This window comes from Caretta caretta, chromosome 19 (genome assembly GCF_965140235.1).
Source record: "Caretta caretta isolate rCarCar2 chromosome 19, rCarCar1.hap1, whole genome shotgun sequence".
Classification (NCBI taxonomy): Eukaryota; Metazoa; Chordata; order Testudines; family Cheloniidae; genus Caretta; species Caretta caretta.
The window spans coordinates 15,712,071-15,725,433 of NC_134224.1; the positions used below are offsets into that span (position 1 = coordinate 15,712,071).

A 13,363-nucleotide genomic window follows, 5' to 3' on the forward strand; every position below is an offset into this window, starting at 1 on the left:
TGCTTTTTGTTTCGCGAGGGGGAATTATTCAAATGTGAATTGTACAGGGAGAAAATTATCTTCGCTGGCACTTGAGGAGGAAAGGCTATAGATTGGCTAGGGCAGCTCAGCATTCCAGGCTGTGATTACCAGCCTCTTTGTGGTCATTTTAAAAAGAAGTACTCAGTTACATGGGACAAAAAGATGGATTAGTCCTTGGTTAAAAGCCCATGTCTATTCTACAGCTACTACAGCTATGGAACGGCAGTTAGGGTTTGTCCATTGTTGTAGCTAATCCACCTTTCTGAGCAGCGGTAGCTAGGTGGATGGACAAATTCTTCCTTTAACCTCGCTGCGTGCCGCTTGGGGTTTGACATTTTTCACAGCCCTCAGCAACATAGTTAAACCAATCTAATTTTTACGTGTTGATCAGATCTTAGACCCAGCAGTGCAAGAATGCAGCATTTTCTTAAAGGAAAAAAAAGGCAAAAAACCCACCACTTTTTAATCAATTCAACTGCACAAAAAATGAAAATACACAAAACCAAAACACCCATTGGATGAAACTTCTCCGACTTTTATAATTACAGAATAGAAAACAAATCCCTGTTTCACATTACAAATATGGTCTTATAAAAACAAACCAACTCAAAAAAGATCTCAAAGCACCAGTGCCTATATCCTTCAAGTTTAAAAAGAGGGGGGGAGGGCAGAAAGGGGGGGGGATTAGGAAGTGGAATTTCTTTCTACCAAATTTTAAATAACAGGTTTTTTCTTTCTTGAATAAATACCCACGCCGGTGACAATCCAGTAGAAAGATGCGTGCTTTTCTTTTACAGGTCTACACTGAAACCTGGAATTATATTTCATCCAGGCTTTAGTTTGTTTCTTAAGCAGGGAATAGAACTGCAGATCTTGTCCATACAGTTTACCCAAGTCTACAGGGCTTTTTGTGTTAGATCTGGATGCAATCTTTATCTTCTGTCAGCAACTCCACCGTGTGAGATAACCAGTTTGCATCCCCTTCTGCAGTGGATGGTCCAGCCGGTCCTCAAAGGAGCTTCCATCTGGGGGAGAACAGAAGGGGCGCACTCCCTATCTCAGGCCCAGATTGGTAGCAGCAGCTATGCAAAACTTTAAACTAAAGCTGCACTTTAGTTTCCACACTGACATCTCTGGGGCGTAAGAGTAGCATGCACCTAAGACCACAACTCAGCATGTGTTTAACTCTCATGATGTGCTTCAGTGGGATGTGTGGGAAGTGAAGTGTGTATTTAGCACTGTCTGCCCTGATTAGGGATGCTTCCCTCAATGGAACATACGTGCCAGACCATCAAAGGTATTTAGGTGCCTGTCTCCCATTGAAATCAATGGGAGTTAGGCACTTAAAGACTTCTGAGGAGCTTGGCCTAAGTGCTCTTGACAGGTAACTCAGAATAGGGTAGGGAGCAGGTAGAAATTAATAAATCAAAAGCACCACAGAAAGGCCAGTGGGCTGAGATGTGGCCACTGCTGTCCCTGCTGGGTCGGTGGGAGGCTCGTCCAGTGGCGTCCCGCTGCGTTCTGAGCATGGCTGGCTTGGCTGACTTGCCCAGGCTCAGCGGGGAGGTGGGATCTCACCACAGAGCCAGTCACTACTTCTTTTCTTTTCTTTTTTCTTTAGAAAACAGCTATTTTGTCTCAAAATTCTTGCCTGAAAGGTTTCAAACTTCCCTGGGTAGGAGCAGCCGGTTCCCTGCCTTGTCAGGGAAGGGGGAGCGGGAAGCAGTGAAGGCCCATGGAGGGGTCCTGTGGCTTGTGACACAGTCCAGGGGAGACCCTGTGCGGTGACACGTGGCAGCACAGGCTGGGAACCAGAGCAAACCGCAGGGTCTGGCTGTGTCCAGCAGCCGCAGTGTCTGTTACAGCCAAGGCCCCTTTTTCTCCAGCAAGATATTGTCCCAGCCAGGCTTCCTGCTTCTGCTAAGCCCCGGCACTGTCATGCCCACTCCCCATGCCTCTGCATTAAGCACCCTGGCCCAGATCCTCCAAGGTTGATGGATGTTAGGAAGTAGCTCCTCCCTCCCCATCTAGCTTCAGGCACCCACCCCATCCTCTGCAGCGCAATAACCCTGACCCAGTGATCAGCGCCCGCTGGAGGGGACGGACGGGACACTAGGGGAACCATGTCATGCCTTTGCTGAGAGCCTGGGACAAGACGGCTCAGAGGGACATTTCACTCCGCCTGCCCTGGGGGAGGGTCAAGAGATGAGCTGCAGCAGGACCCAGAGTGGTTTGCCAGGCAATTTGGGTCAGCTGCAGTTTTTAATAGGAGCCAGTTTTGCTCCAGAGCAAGGAGCAGATCCAGGCAGACACCTGTGTCTTCCAGCGTCTGGCACGGGTAGGATTCCGACCTGTGTGACTCGTGCGCTGAGCAACCCTTCTGTGCTGGGAGCTGCTGGCCACCTCCCTTGAAGCTCCAGACATTTCACCCCACCTGCGTAGCTCCAACCCCTCTCCTTGCTGCCTGCACCCCATGGCGGGTTAGAGCCCATGTGGCTGAGCGGCAGGCAGAAGGCCCTGGCTGGTGTGCTGTTTGCAAGAGCTGTCACAGTTCCATGACTGCTGGGGCTTTCTAGGAGTGACAATCCTTTGATTTCAAAATGGAAAATATTTCAAACAAGCTGGGTTTTTCCGGACAGATTCCTCCTGAAATGGAAAGGGATCAAAGGGAAGGAGATGGGAGTGCAAGGGGGCTGCCGGGGCCATTTCCGGAGGGATAATGACAGGCAAACGTCCATGTGTCCCTCCTTCCTGTGGCCTCTTTGTTCCCAGGCAGCTCACAAATAGCTAATGTCTCTGCTGGATCCACATCCAGATCTGGGCCTGTGAAAGGCTCCTGGGTCACAGGATGCAAACACCTGCAGGTATTTTCCACACAGCAGCTGTAGATTGCTCTTCACCAGCTCCTCTTTAGAGCAACATTCAGAGCAGACTAGCGCTGTTTTTAATGGTTTGTTTCCGAAGAGTTTCTTCCTTGTTCTCTGTTGCTGAGAAACATGGCTCCCAGGTTGGGACCTGACCCAGCGGGGGCTCCAGGCCAAGTGGCAGGAAGAGGCCCCTTGCCAGGTGGGAAGCCCTGATTTTCTTTCAGGGTTTTCACTGGCTCTTAAATTAACGTGGAAACTGTGTCGGCTACTTCCCTGTTAAACTGTGCGTTGGCCTGCTCTGCTGATATGGGGCCCAATCCCGCTGAACAGCACTGATTGCTGACCAGAGCTCTGACTACCACAAGGGCTACTCACGTGTGTGTGGGGGGCGGGGGGTACCTTGCAAGCTGCCTCCTTACACCGCTGCCTGGGCTTCCTGCATCACCGGCACAGAGACAGCAGTGGGTGTGAGGCTGCTACGCCCCTTCCCATGCAGGTGAGCAGAGACTGGACTGGCAAGGGTGGGGAGTGGACAGAGCTGACCCTGCCCTTTGCAAGGCACTGGCCAAGAGCAGCACAGCTGGCATGGAGGGGGGGAGTCCGCTGTGCCAGCTAAAGGACTGGCACGGATTACTTTACCCCTGCAGTAAGCAGGGAGCAAACAGAGACTATCTGAGTCACAATTCAGCCCCTGCCCTGGGCCTGGGCCAGTGTAACTACACCCTAGCCCTTCCGCAGTGTTTGTGGGAAGTCCCCAATATAGCCCGTAGCAAGCACTATGCTCAGTAGCAGGATCAGACTTTGCCTTTGTTAGCTGCCTTGCACATTGCTGGCTGCACTGCAGCGGCAGAGTAAATATTGTAGGTCCTGTATAAACAATGATGATCATTTTTTGTTGTAACTCCCCAGTGACTTGGTGAACAATTGCATCCCCTCCCCCCCGCCCCCGGTTCCCTGCGGCAATTTTGAATGCAGAGCTTTTTCCCTACTGGATTTAAGGCAGGTCGAATTTCAGGCCTAAACTACTTGACGGGGTCCCTTTAAGCTGGTGATGCATGATCCGCTCAAACATTTGCAGCGTTCAGCGCAGCCCATATTGTTACAACAGTGCCTCCACGTGGGCCGGAGGACGTAAGGTTCCGTCAGCTTTTCCTTTCTAAACCCTTGGGTCAGATGGTTTGCTGCGGTAGTAGAAAGTCGTGGTCCCGGGGGAACGTAGTGCCAAAGGGTCTCAGTCCCAGAGAAAGAGGATATTAAAACCTAAGCACACGCCACTTTCTGGCCACCCGCCCCGACAGCACCGGCGGTGTGTAGCGGTAGCATGCAAGGGAGCCATGGGAACCCAGGTTGCGGCTGCTGGGTCTAAAGGCTGACAAGGCAGACTTGGTGCTCGCACATGGCACTGAGAGCAAAAGGCTCTTTGCCTGGAAAACAGGGGAGGCAGAGGAGCTGGGCAGGGCATGGGGCAGGGGGTTGTGGGGCGGGAGGAGGCATGTTGGTATGGATTGATGCTGTAGGGCAGGGCCTATGGAAGGGGCAGTTTCATAGATTCCAAGGCTGGAAGAGCCCTTTGTGATCATCTGGTCTGACCTCCTGTAAGGCATAGGCCAGGGACCTGCCCCGGAATAATTCCTAGGGCAGATCTCGTCGAAAAACCTCCCATCTTGATATAACAATGGCCAGCAATGGAGAATTCTAGAAAGGGGCATGCGAGCCTGTAGTGAAAATGCCTGGAATTCGGGGTGGAATTCCAGCTCCCCAGTTTGCTAGAGCACACACAGCCGTAGTGATGAGGATCTGGCCATGGTTCAAGAGGCACCAGGAGACTCTTCACTCTTTCCTCCCTTAGGCAACAGTGAGACGAAGACAGGGAGGAGGACGTCTTCTGGAGAGAGCAGCCTCAGAAGCTCTCCTGGAAATGTCCCTTTAAATCAGCTCTGATCTCTTCAGAAAGTCCCTGTTGCTGGGGCCCAGCCCCTGTCTATGCTGCAGGGAGAAATTCTGCACTGAGTACGCTGGGCTCGGTGCTGTGGCCTTATGGCCTCTGGCTTTGTGAAGCCACTTAACTCCCCTGACATGAGCCCGGCTGTTCCAAGCACATCATCAGGATTTCATTTCCCAGTACCATTGCTCTGGTGCTTTCCAAAGCCCCTTACTGAGGCGGGTGAGTATTACCGTCCCCCTTGTACAGACAGGGCTGCTCAGGCAGCGAGAGAGGAAGCAGCCCCACCAGGAAAACAACCCAGGTCTCCTGTCTCCAACCAATGAGGAATGTGGTTTCTAGGCTTGCACTGCGTCATGCTTTCCAATTCTCCTTCTTCCCCAGTCTCCTACACCCTTCTGCTTGCCCATTCCACCAGCGATGGGCTAGAATGTCCCCAGGGGGTTCTGAACTTGCTCTAAGTTTGCGGTTCTTGGGATCTAGGATTTCAGTAAGACAGCAATGTGCTTCCTGATGCTGCAGGCACGAGCCAAGGAAGAGGGCTGGCCTGTCCCATGTTGACAGTGGATTTGATGCTCGCTGGCTAAACTCCTGAAGCCCTAAGTAGCAAATGCCTGCAAGGCTCAAAGTGGCAGCAGTGTCCCCTGAAGTCACTGGGAGACCGGGTGTTCAGCACCTCTGCCAATCAGACCCCAGTTCATCAGTGCCTTTTGTACATGGTGCAGTAGTTAGGAGCCAGACAATCAATTAAAGGCCTGGAAACTTAGGCCCAGCTCTTCCAAGGGAGTCAGCTGTCTCCACACCTTTGAGGATCTGGCCCTTAGAGATCAGACTCTGTCTCAGCAATAGCAAAACTGCATCTGCAGCCCACCATGGGGCACAAAGTCATGCACCCATCCTCATCTCACCCTCACTGGGACTGCAGTAGACAGGCCTAGCGGCAGCTCCGTCTAGACAAATGTCCACATCAGAGACATCGCCACTGCAGCTCGCACTAAGGGCGTGACTATAGATGGAGTTATTCCTGATTAGCTCCGTGTGTAGCCACTCTATTCCAGATCAAGCATCCTGTCTCCACTGCTGCTACTGCCAGGGGGAATTCCGGCTCCCAGGTTTGCTATTGCAGATGCAGCCTTGGAGATGAGGATGTAGCAAGGCTTCAGAAGGCTTCAGAAGACTGTCCAGGCTCTTTCCTCCCTTGTGCAACAGTGAGTGTGCCTTGATTCTGGCTTACCCCTTTCGTGGAGTGAATCAGGAACACTTCATTAGGAGCAACTCCATGTGTAGACAAGCCCACTTGTTTGCTATCTCAGCGGAGGGCCAGCCATGCCTTTTCCCCACGAGAAGGTGCTCATGCTTATCAGCAGTGGGGATGCATGGGCTGGGGAAGAGGGAAAGAAACACCGGCCATGTTGACCCAGGATATATAGGGCGACTTCATAATTGCCCATCCAGCACCATTCTTAAGCACCAAAAGTCTCTCTCACACACCCCTACCGTAGGAAAGGCCCAGCAGTGTCACCTAAAGACACAACATTGGCCTCGGTTGCCTTGACTTTCTGATATGTAATGTAATATCATAGGCAGGGTTGGGGGTTTTCGCTTTGTTTGGCATTTCCTTGGTCTTTGGAAAACAATGTTGTCCTTGTACGGAGAGACTGAGCTGGGTCACTTTAGATTCAGGCACTTATACAATAACATTCATTATCGTATTTAAATCATATCTACATAGCTGGAGAGGAAGCAGGGTCAGTGTTACCAGGCTCAAGGATTTACAAAGCAAGAGGCAGGCCCCCAAGATCATGAGACTGGCTTACAAATCACGAGATTTAAAAATACTCAGTAATACACTTGTGGTTCTGTTTCTTTGTCACCTGGTTTTAGAGCCTTTGGGATAAACTCCCTTAGTGTTTTCAGTAGGGCTGTCAATTAATCGCAGTTAACTCACGCGATTAACTAAAAAAATGTAATCACGGTTAAAAAAATTAGTCGTGATTAATCGCAGTTTTAATCACACCGTTAAACAATAGAATACCAATTGAAATGTAGTAAATATTTGTGGATGTTTTTCTACATTTTCAAATATATTGATTTTAATTGCAACACAGAATACAAAGTGTACAGTGCACGCTTTATGTTATCATTTTTATTACAAATATTTGCACTGTAAAAATGACAAATAAAAGAAGTAGGATTTTTCAATTCATCTCAGACAAGTACTGTAGGGCAATCTCTGTCATGAAAGTGCAACTTACAAATGTAGATTTTTTTTGTTACATAACTGCACTCAAAAGCAAAACAATGTAAAACTTCAGAACCTACAAGTGCGCTCAGTCCTACTTCTTGTTCAGCCAATCGCTAAAACAAACAAGTTTGTTTACATTTACAGGAGATAATGCTGCCCGCTTTTTATTTACATTGTCACCTGACAGTGAGAATAGGCGGTCGCATGGCACTTTTCTACCTGGCATTGCAAGGTATTCACATGCCAGATGTGCTAAAGATTCATATGCCCCTTCATGCTTTGGCCACCATTCCAGAGGACATGCTTCTATGCTGATGATGCTCATTAAAAAAAAAATGCATTAATTAAATTTGTGACTGAACTCCTCAGAGGGAGAATTGTATGTCCCCTGCTCTGTTTTACCACATTCTGCCATATGCTTCATGCTATAGCAGTGTCGGATGATGACCCAGCACATATTGTTCGTTTTAAGAACTCGTTCACTGCAGATTTGACAAAACGCAACAAAGGTACCAATGTGAGATTTCTAAAGATAGCTACAGCACTTGACCCAAGGTTTAAGAATCTGAAGTGCCTTCCAAAATCTGAGAGGGGAGAGGTGTGGAGCATGCTTTCAGAAGTCTTAAAAGAGCAACACTCTGATGCAGAAACTACAGAACCCGAACCATCAAAAAAGAAAATCAACCTTCTGCTGGTGGCATCTGATTCAGATGATGAAAATGAACATGTGTTGGTCCGCTCTGCTTTGGATTGTTATCGAGCAGAACCCATCATCAGCATGGACATAGTACTCTGAAATGGTGGTCGAAGCATGAAGGTACATATGAATCTTTACTGCATCTGGCACATAAATATCTTGCCATGCGAACACCTGTTCTCACTTTCAGGTGAAACACAAAGCGGGCAGTATTATCCCTGCAAATGTAAACAAACTTATTTGTCTTAGCGATTGGCTGAACAAGAAGTAGGACTGAGTGGACTTGTAGGCTGTAAAGTTTTACATTGTTTTATTTTTGAGTGCAGTTTTTTTGTACATAATTCTACATTTGTAAGTTCAACTTTCATGATAAAGAAATTGCACTACAGTACTTGTATTAGATGAATTAAAAATACGTATTTTGGTTTTTATAGTGCAAATATTAGTAATCAAAAATAAATATAGTGAGCACTGTACACTTTGTATTCTGTGTTGTAATTGAAATCAATATATTTCAAAATGTAGAAAACATCCAAAATATTGAAATAAATGGTATTCTCTTATTGTTAACAGCATGATGAATCATGCGATTAATCATAATTCATTTTTTTAATCACGTGATTAATCACAATCAATTTTTTAATTGCTTGACAGCCCTAGTTTTTAGGCTTTTCTCTGAAATCAGCAGAGCTAGACACTTCCCTTTTTAGGCATGAAAGCTGAGATTTTCCTGCAGTCTCTTGATTCTAGAAGCTGGAGCTTTAAGAAACTAACCAGCTGTTGTGAGATTTGTGATAAAATCGCAAGAGCTGGCAACACTGCAGCTTCTTGCTGCGCCTCAGGGGTCAGTGGGGTGCTGTGGCTGTTTGCCAGAGGCAAGAAGCACCCAGCTCTCACTGCCAGCCAGCTGACAGAGTGTATTCCTCCCACCAGCACGGAATTCATTAAGTGCAGAATATTCCCCCCTCCCCCACCCCATGAAATGTCCTTTCGGATTGGCACTTATCTATGCTGAAAAGGGACACACTAATTCAAATAAAGATGTGGATAAAATTAAAAAAGAAAATAGTCAATTGAGATCCTACCTACCCTCCTCTGGTCAGTTTCACCCTGCCTTAAACACAGATACCTGATGCATTGCTAGCTACTCAATCCACCATCCGTATTGCCAAGCCATGGCACCAGGGGTTCAGAATAGAACAGCTGACATCACTTCATGGATGGACGGCAGGAGTCCAGTCAGGGTGTTGCTGAATAAAGCTGTTCCTTAGAATGAATCTTCTCCCCATCCTCCATGAAAATACTTGTTTTTCACTATGGTCCTTGCTCTTGTTGGAGTTACACCTACTGGTGAGATTTGAACATTAGCCAGCAGGTGGAGCCATTGCACCTCTTTTGGGCCCTCAGTCTGAGCAGAAAAGTAAGTGTGTGTGTGTGTGTTTTTTCCTCTGGTGTTGCAGCAAGTCTCTGAAAACTGTGAAACTGCCTAGAAGGAATATAAAATGAAACCAAGATGAACCCAGGGCGTTGGCTCCATGCCATCCTCGCCTTTGGCGTGTTTTCTTGTTGCTTTTGGGACAGTTCGCAATCGTTCGGCGCATCCCGCCACCTCACATTCCCACGAAGATCCAGGAGGGGGCGGATTCCAGGGCGCAAGGGAGTTACCCAGATCTAAGGGAACAAACCAAAGGCACAGAGTTAGGAAGATGTCTGGGACTGGCACTGAGCCACCTAGCACTAGAGACAAAGAGATTCGTTATCTAGGTAGGGCCCCAGATGGGTTCTGTGCTTGCCAGACAGGAGACAATGTTCCTAATCAGAGCAGCTTAAGAGCTCAGTGGGCATGCAGCTTTGCCCTCCTCTTCCTCACTCGGCATGGGATACTTCCCCCCACCAGTTATTTGTACTTGAAGGCCCTGATGGATGTCGGGGTCCCATGGTGCTGGGTGCTACACAGATACAGCGTAAGAGACAGTCCCTGCCCCAGAACACTCCCAGACTGAACAGACCCAGCAGACAAAGGCCGGAGGGGAGGGACGATGATCATCCACGCTCGACAGAGGGGGAATTGAGGCGGAGAGATTCAGGATCACACAGGAGTCCTTGACAGAGGTGGCCATTGAACCCAGCTCACTGCTCTCACCGCAAGGTGTCCCCCGTTCCTGGGGTGCTGGCGCCCTCGCAATGTAAGAGCGACTCTCAGTTTTCATCACCAATCCATTTCCAGCCCTTCTCCTTGGAGGCCTGGCGGGGGAATGGGGAGAGCCGGAGCCTGTGACTGGGCACTGCCTCTCCGTGCTGCCTATCCTTGCAGCTGCTGGGACACACATGGCTCCCCATCCCCTGATCACAGTGTGGGGGAGGCCAGCGCTGTTGGGGCCAGGGCTGCTACAAACTCCCTCCCTTCCTGGTGGCTGCCTGCTGCTGAGCCGACCCCTCTGCTAAACAGCCAATGCAGCCCGAGAGCCAAAGCTCTGCAAGGGAGAGGCAGCTCCCTGCAGCAGACTGGGGCCTGCCCTGCACTGAACAGCTGGGCTGGCGTAGCTCTGCCAGTGAGGAGCATGACAAAATCACACTGGCCAAAGCTGCGCCCATGCCGCCAAACCCCCATACAACCGGCCTTGTGCTGGGGGAGTTTCTTTTGTGTGGTATGAGCTCTGGGGCGAACGCACTCTGGTGACTGTATGAGCTGCATCCCCAAAGGGAGGGTTTGCCAGCCTAGCCCTGTGTCGGGATTGCTATACACCAAACCCTTTGCAGCATAGGAGCCGACCTCCCCTCTTTTCCGTGGGTGCTCGACCCCCCTCTGCCTCCGGCCCCACTCCCACTCCACCCCTTCCATGAGGCCGCGCCCCTCCCTCGCCTCTTCCCAACCCTGCCCCGTCCCCATTCCAACCCCTTCCTCAAAGTCCCTGCCACAACTCTGCCGCCTCCCTGCCCCTATTCCAACTCCTTCCCCAAATCCCCACCCTGGCCCCGCCTCTTCCCCGTCTCCTCCCCCGAGCACACCATGTTCCCACTCCTCCTCCTCCCTCCTGGAGTGTGCTAACGCTGCCAAACAGCTGTTTGGCGGCGGCCGCGTTGGAAGCACTGGGAGGTAGGTGGAGGAGTGGGGGCGTGGCATGCTCAGGGGAGGAGGACATGGGGTGGGGGCGAGGGTAACATGGCTGCTGGTGGGTGCAGAGCACCCATTAATTTTTCCCCGTGGGTGCTCCAGCCCCGGAGCACCCACGGAATCGGCACCTATGCTTTGCTGTGTAGACAAAATCCAAAAAGCTCCTGACTCAGAACCAGGAAACTGACCCTTTCTGGGAGCTTAGGCAAGTCACTTCCCATGCCTGTTTCCGCCACCTGATGGTAAAAGACGGTTACTTAGCTGTATCATAATGGTTGTTCTTTGAGATATGGGTGCAGCCATGTCCCATGCCTGGGGCACCAAAGATGGAGACTTGCCTAGCAGTACCCACAGGGGCAGCTCTTACTCCCCTCCCCGCAGTCCCTCCCAGGGCTCCATAAGGGTGGTGGTGCCCCGACTCCCTCAGTTCCTTCACACCGAAATTGCCGGCTGAAGACTCCGATGCAGAGGGGCACAGGGTGGGTCGGGAAACACATGTCTGCACCCACATCTCGGAGAACAACCATTATGATACAGACACATAACTGTCTTTTCTCCTTCGAGTGGTTGCAGACGTGTGTTCCACTCAGGGGACTCATAGGCAGTTCCAGCAGGGGTGGGCTCAGAGTCTATCGATGGAGTGAGTTCAGAACTGCCTTCCAAAGTTTGCGTCCGATCTCGAGGCCGTGTTGACAGCATCATGTCTAGCAAATGTATGCAGAGAAGACCATATTTCAGCCCTGCAGATATCGCTAAGAAATGCGGCCGATGTCACCTGAGTGCTCACTGAATGAACTCATGACTGAATGACTGTCGAGCTACTTCATAAGCGGAGGTAATGAGCAGTTACCCATTGGAAATGCTCTGCATGGAGACTGGCTGTCCCTTCATCTGCAGCGTAAGACAGTGGCTCTCAACTTTTACAGACGACTGCACCCCTTTCAGGGGTCTGATTTGTCTGGCCTGCCCCCAAATGTCACCTCGCCTAAAAGCTACTTGCTAACAAAATCAGACATAAAAATACAGAAGTGTCACAGCACACTGTTACTGAAAAACTGCGGACTTCCCCATTTTTACCCTGTAATTATAAAATAAATCAACTTCAATATAAATATTGTACTTCCATTGCAGTGTACAGTAGATAGAGCAGTATAAACAAGTCATTGGCTGTATGAAATTTCAGTTTGTACTGACTTCTCTGGTGCTTTTTATGTAGCCTGTTGTAAAGCTAGGCAAATCTCTAGATGAGTTGCTGTACCCCCGGAAGGCGTCTGTGTACCCCCGGGGATACATGTACCCCTGGTTGAGAACCACTGGCACAGGAGCTAGAAAGGTGAGGTGATGAATGAAACTACTTAGTCCTTGCTAAATAAAATGCCAAGCACCGCCTGACGTCTAAGCTATGTAGACACTGCTCCTCTGCACTGGAATGTGGTGCGGGGAAAAATAGAGGTAAGTAAATAACCTGATTACGGTGAAACAAAGATACGATTTTGGATTAAAATTTTGGGTGTGGTCTTAAAGCCACCTTGTCCTTGAAGAATTGAATGTGTGGAGGATCTGCCATTAAGGCCTGCAACTCACTAACTCATCCTGCGGACGTTGTAGCCACAAGGAAGGCCGTCTTCTGAGAGAGGAGCACCCATAAACAAGTTGCTATTAGCTGGACCAGCAGACCCACCAGCGCCGCCAGGACCGTGTTAAGGTCCCGCAATGGCACCGTTTCTTTCATCAGTGGAAAAAGAGTGAGGTCATGTCTTTTACTGGACCAGCTTCTGTTGGTGAGAGAGACAAGCTTTCAAATTTACGCACAGATCTTCTTCAGGTCACTCTGTGTAAACTCGAAAGCTTGTCTCTCTCACCAACAGAAGTTAGTCCAACAAAAGATATTTTTTTACTCACCTTGTCTCTCTAATATCCTGGGACCAACACGGCTACATCAACACTGCATACAGCCAGTGGAAAAAGACAGATAATACCTTTAAAACATGCTTCCCATCATAGGGTTTGAGAATTCCTTCCATGGGAGGATGGAAAGCCGAGAGCACCTCCAAGTGAAACTTCAGGAATCTCAGAGTGAGGCCTGAAGATTTCAAATGCAGCACCTACTCCAAAATGTCCTGAATCTGCAGTAACATAGGCTGGATTTGCTTGGAGAAATGAGACCGCCTGCCCGCAAATAGCTGGGGCATAGATATGACAGTGACAACAGACTGCCTAAACGTAGGCACAGAAGGTTTCCTCCATGATTTGTGCCTGCCTCGCGGTGCAGGACGGCTGACAGAAATATTGCTCAGGATAACATTGCTGCTGCTCGTGCTGTTGGTTCCCAGAATGCCATCTCTTTGCAGCCTGGATATAAATTCCCGATGAACACAGGGTGACCTGGGAGCCTTTGAAAGCGTGTAATGGCTCATCAGTTTTCTCTGAGGGTAAGAGGTGATCATCAAACGACAAGTCCTCTATGCTTTGCTGG

The 13,363-nt window shown here is 49.5% G+C and overlaps 1 protein-coding gene across 1 annotated transcript in view; it reads right to left on the reverse strand.

Moving 5' to 3' along the window:
- Positions 1-8,265: 8,265 nt before the first annotated feature.
- NKAIN1 (sodium/potassium transporting ATPase interacting 1) overlaps positions 8,266-13,363 on the reverse strand; it is a 209,135-nt gene continuing 204,037 nt past the window's right edge. Inside the window, exon 7 of the mRNA XM_048826180.2 lies at positions 8,266-9,443. Coding sequence (XP_048682137.1) covers positions 9,434-9,443 — 10 coding nt within the window. The 3' untranslated portion in view covers positions 8,266-9,433. The remainder of the gene's footprint in view (positions 9,444-13,363) is intronic.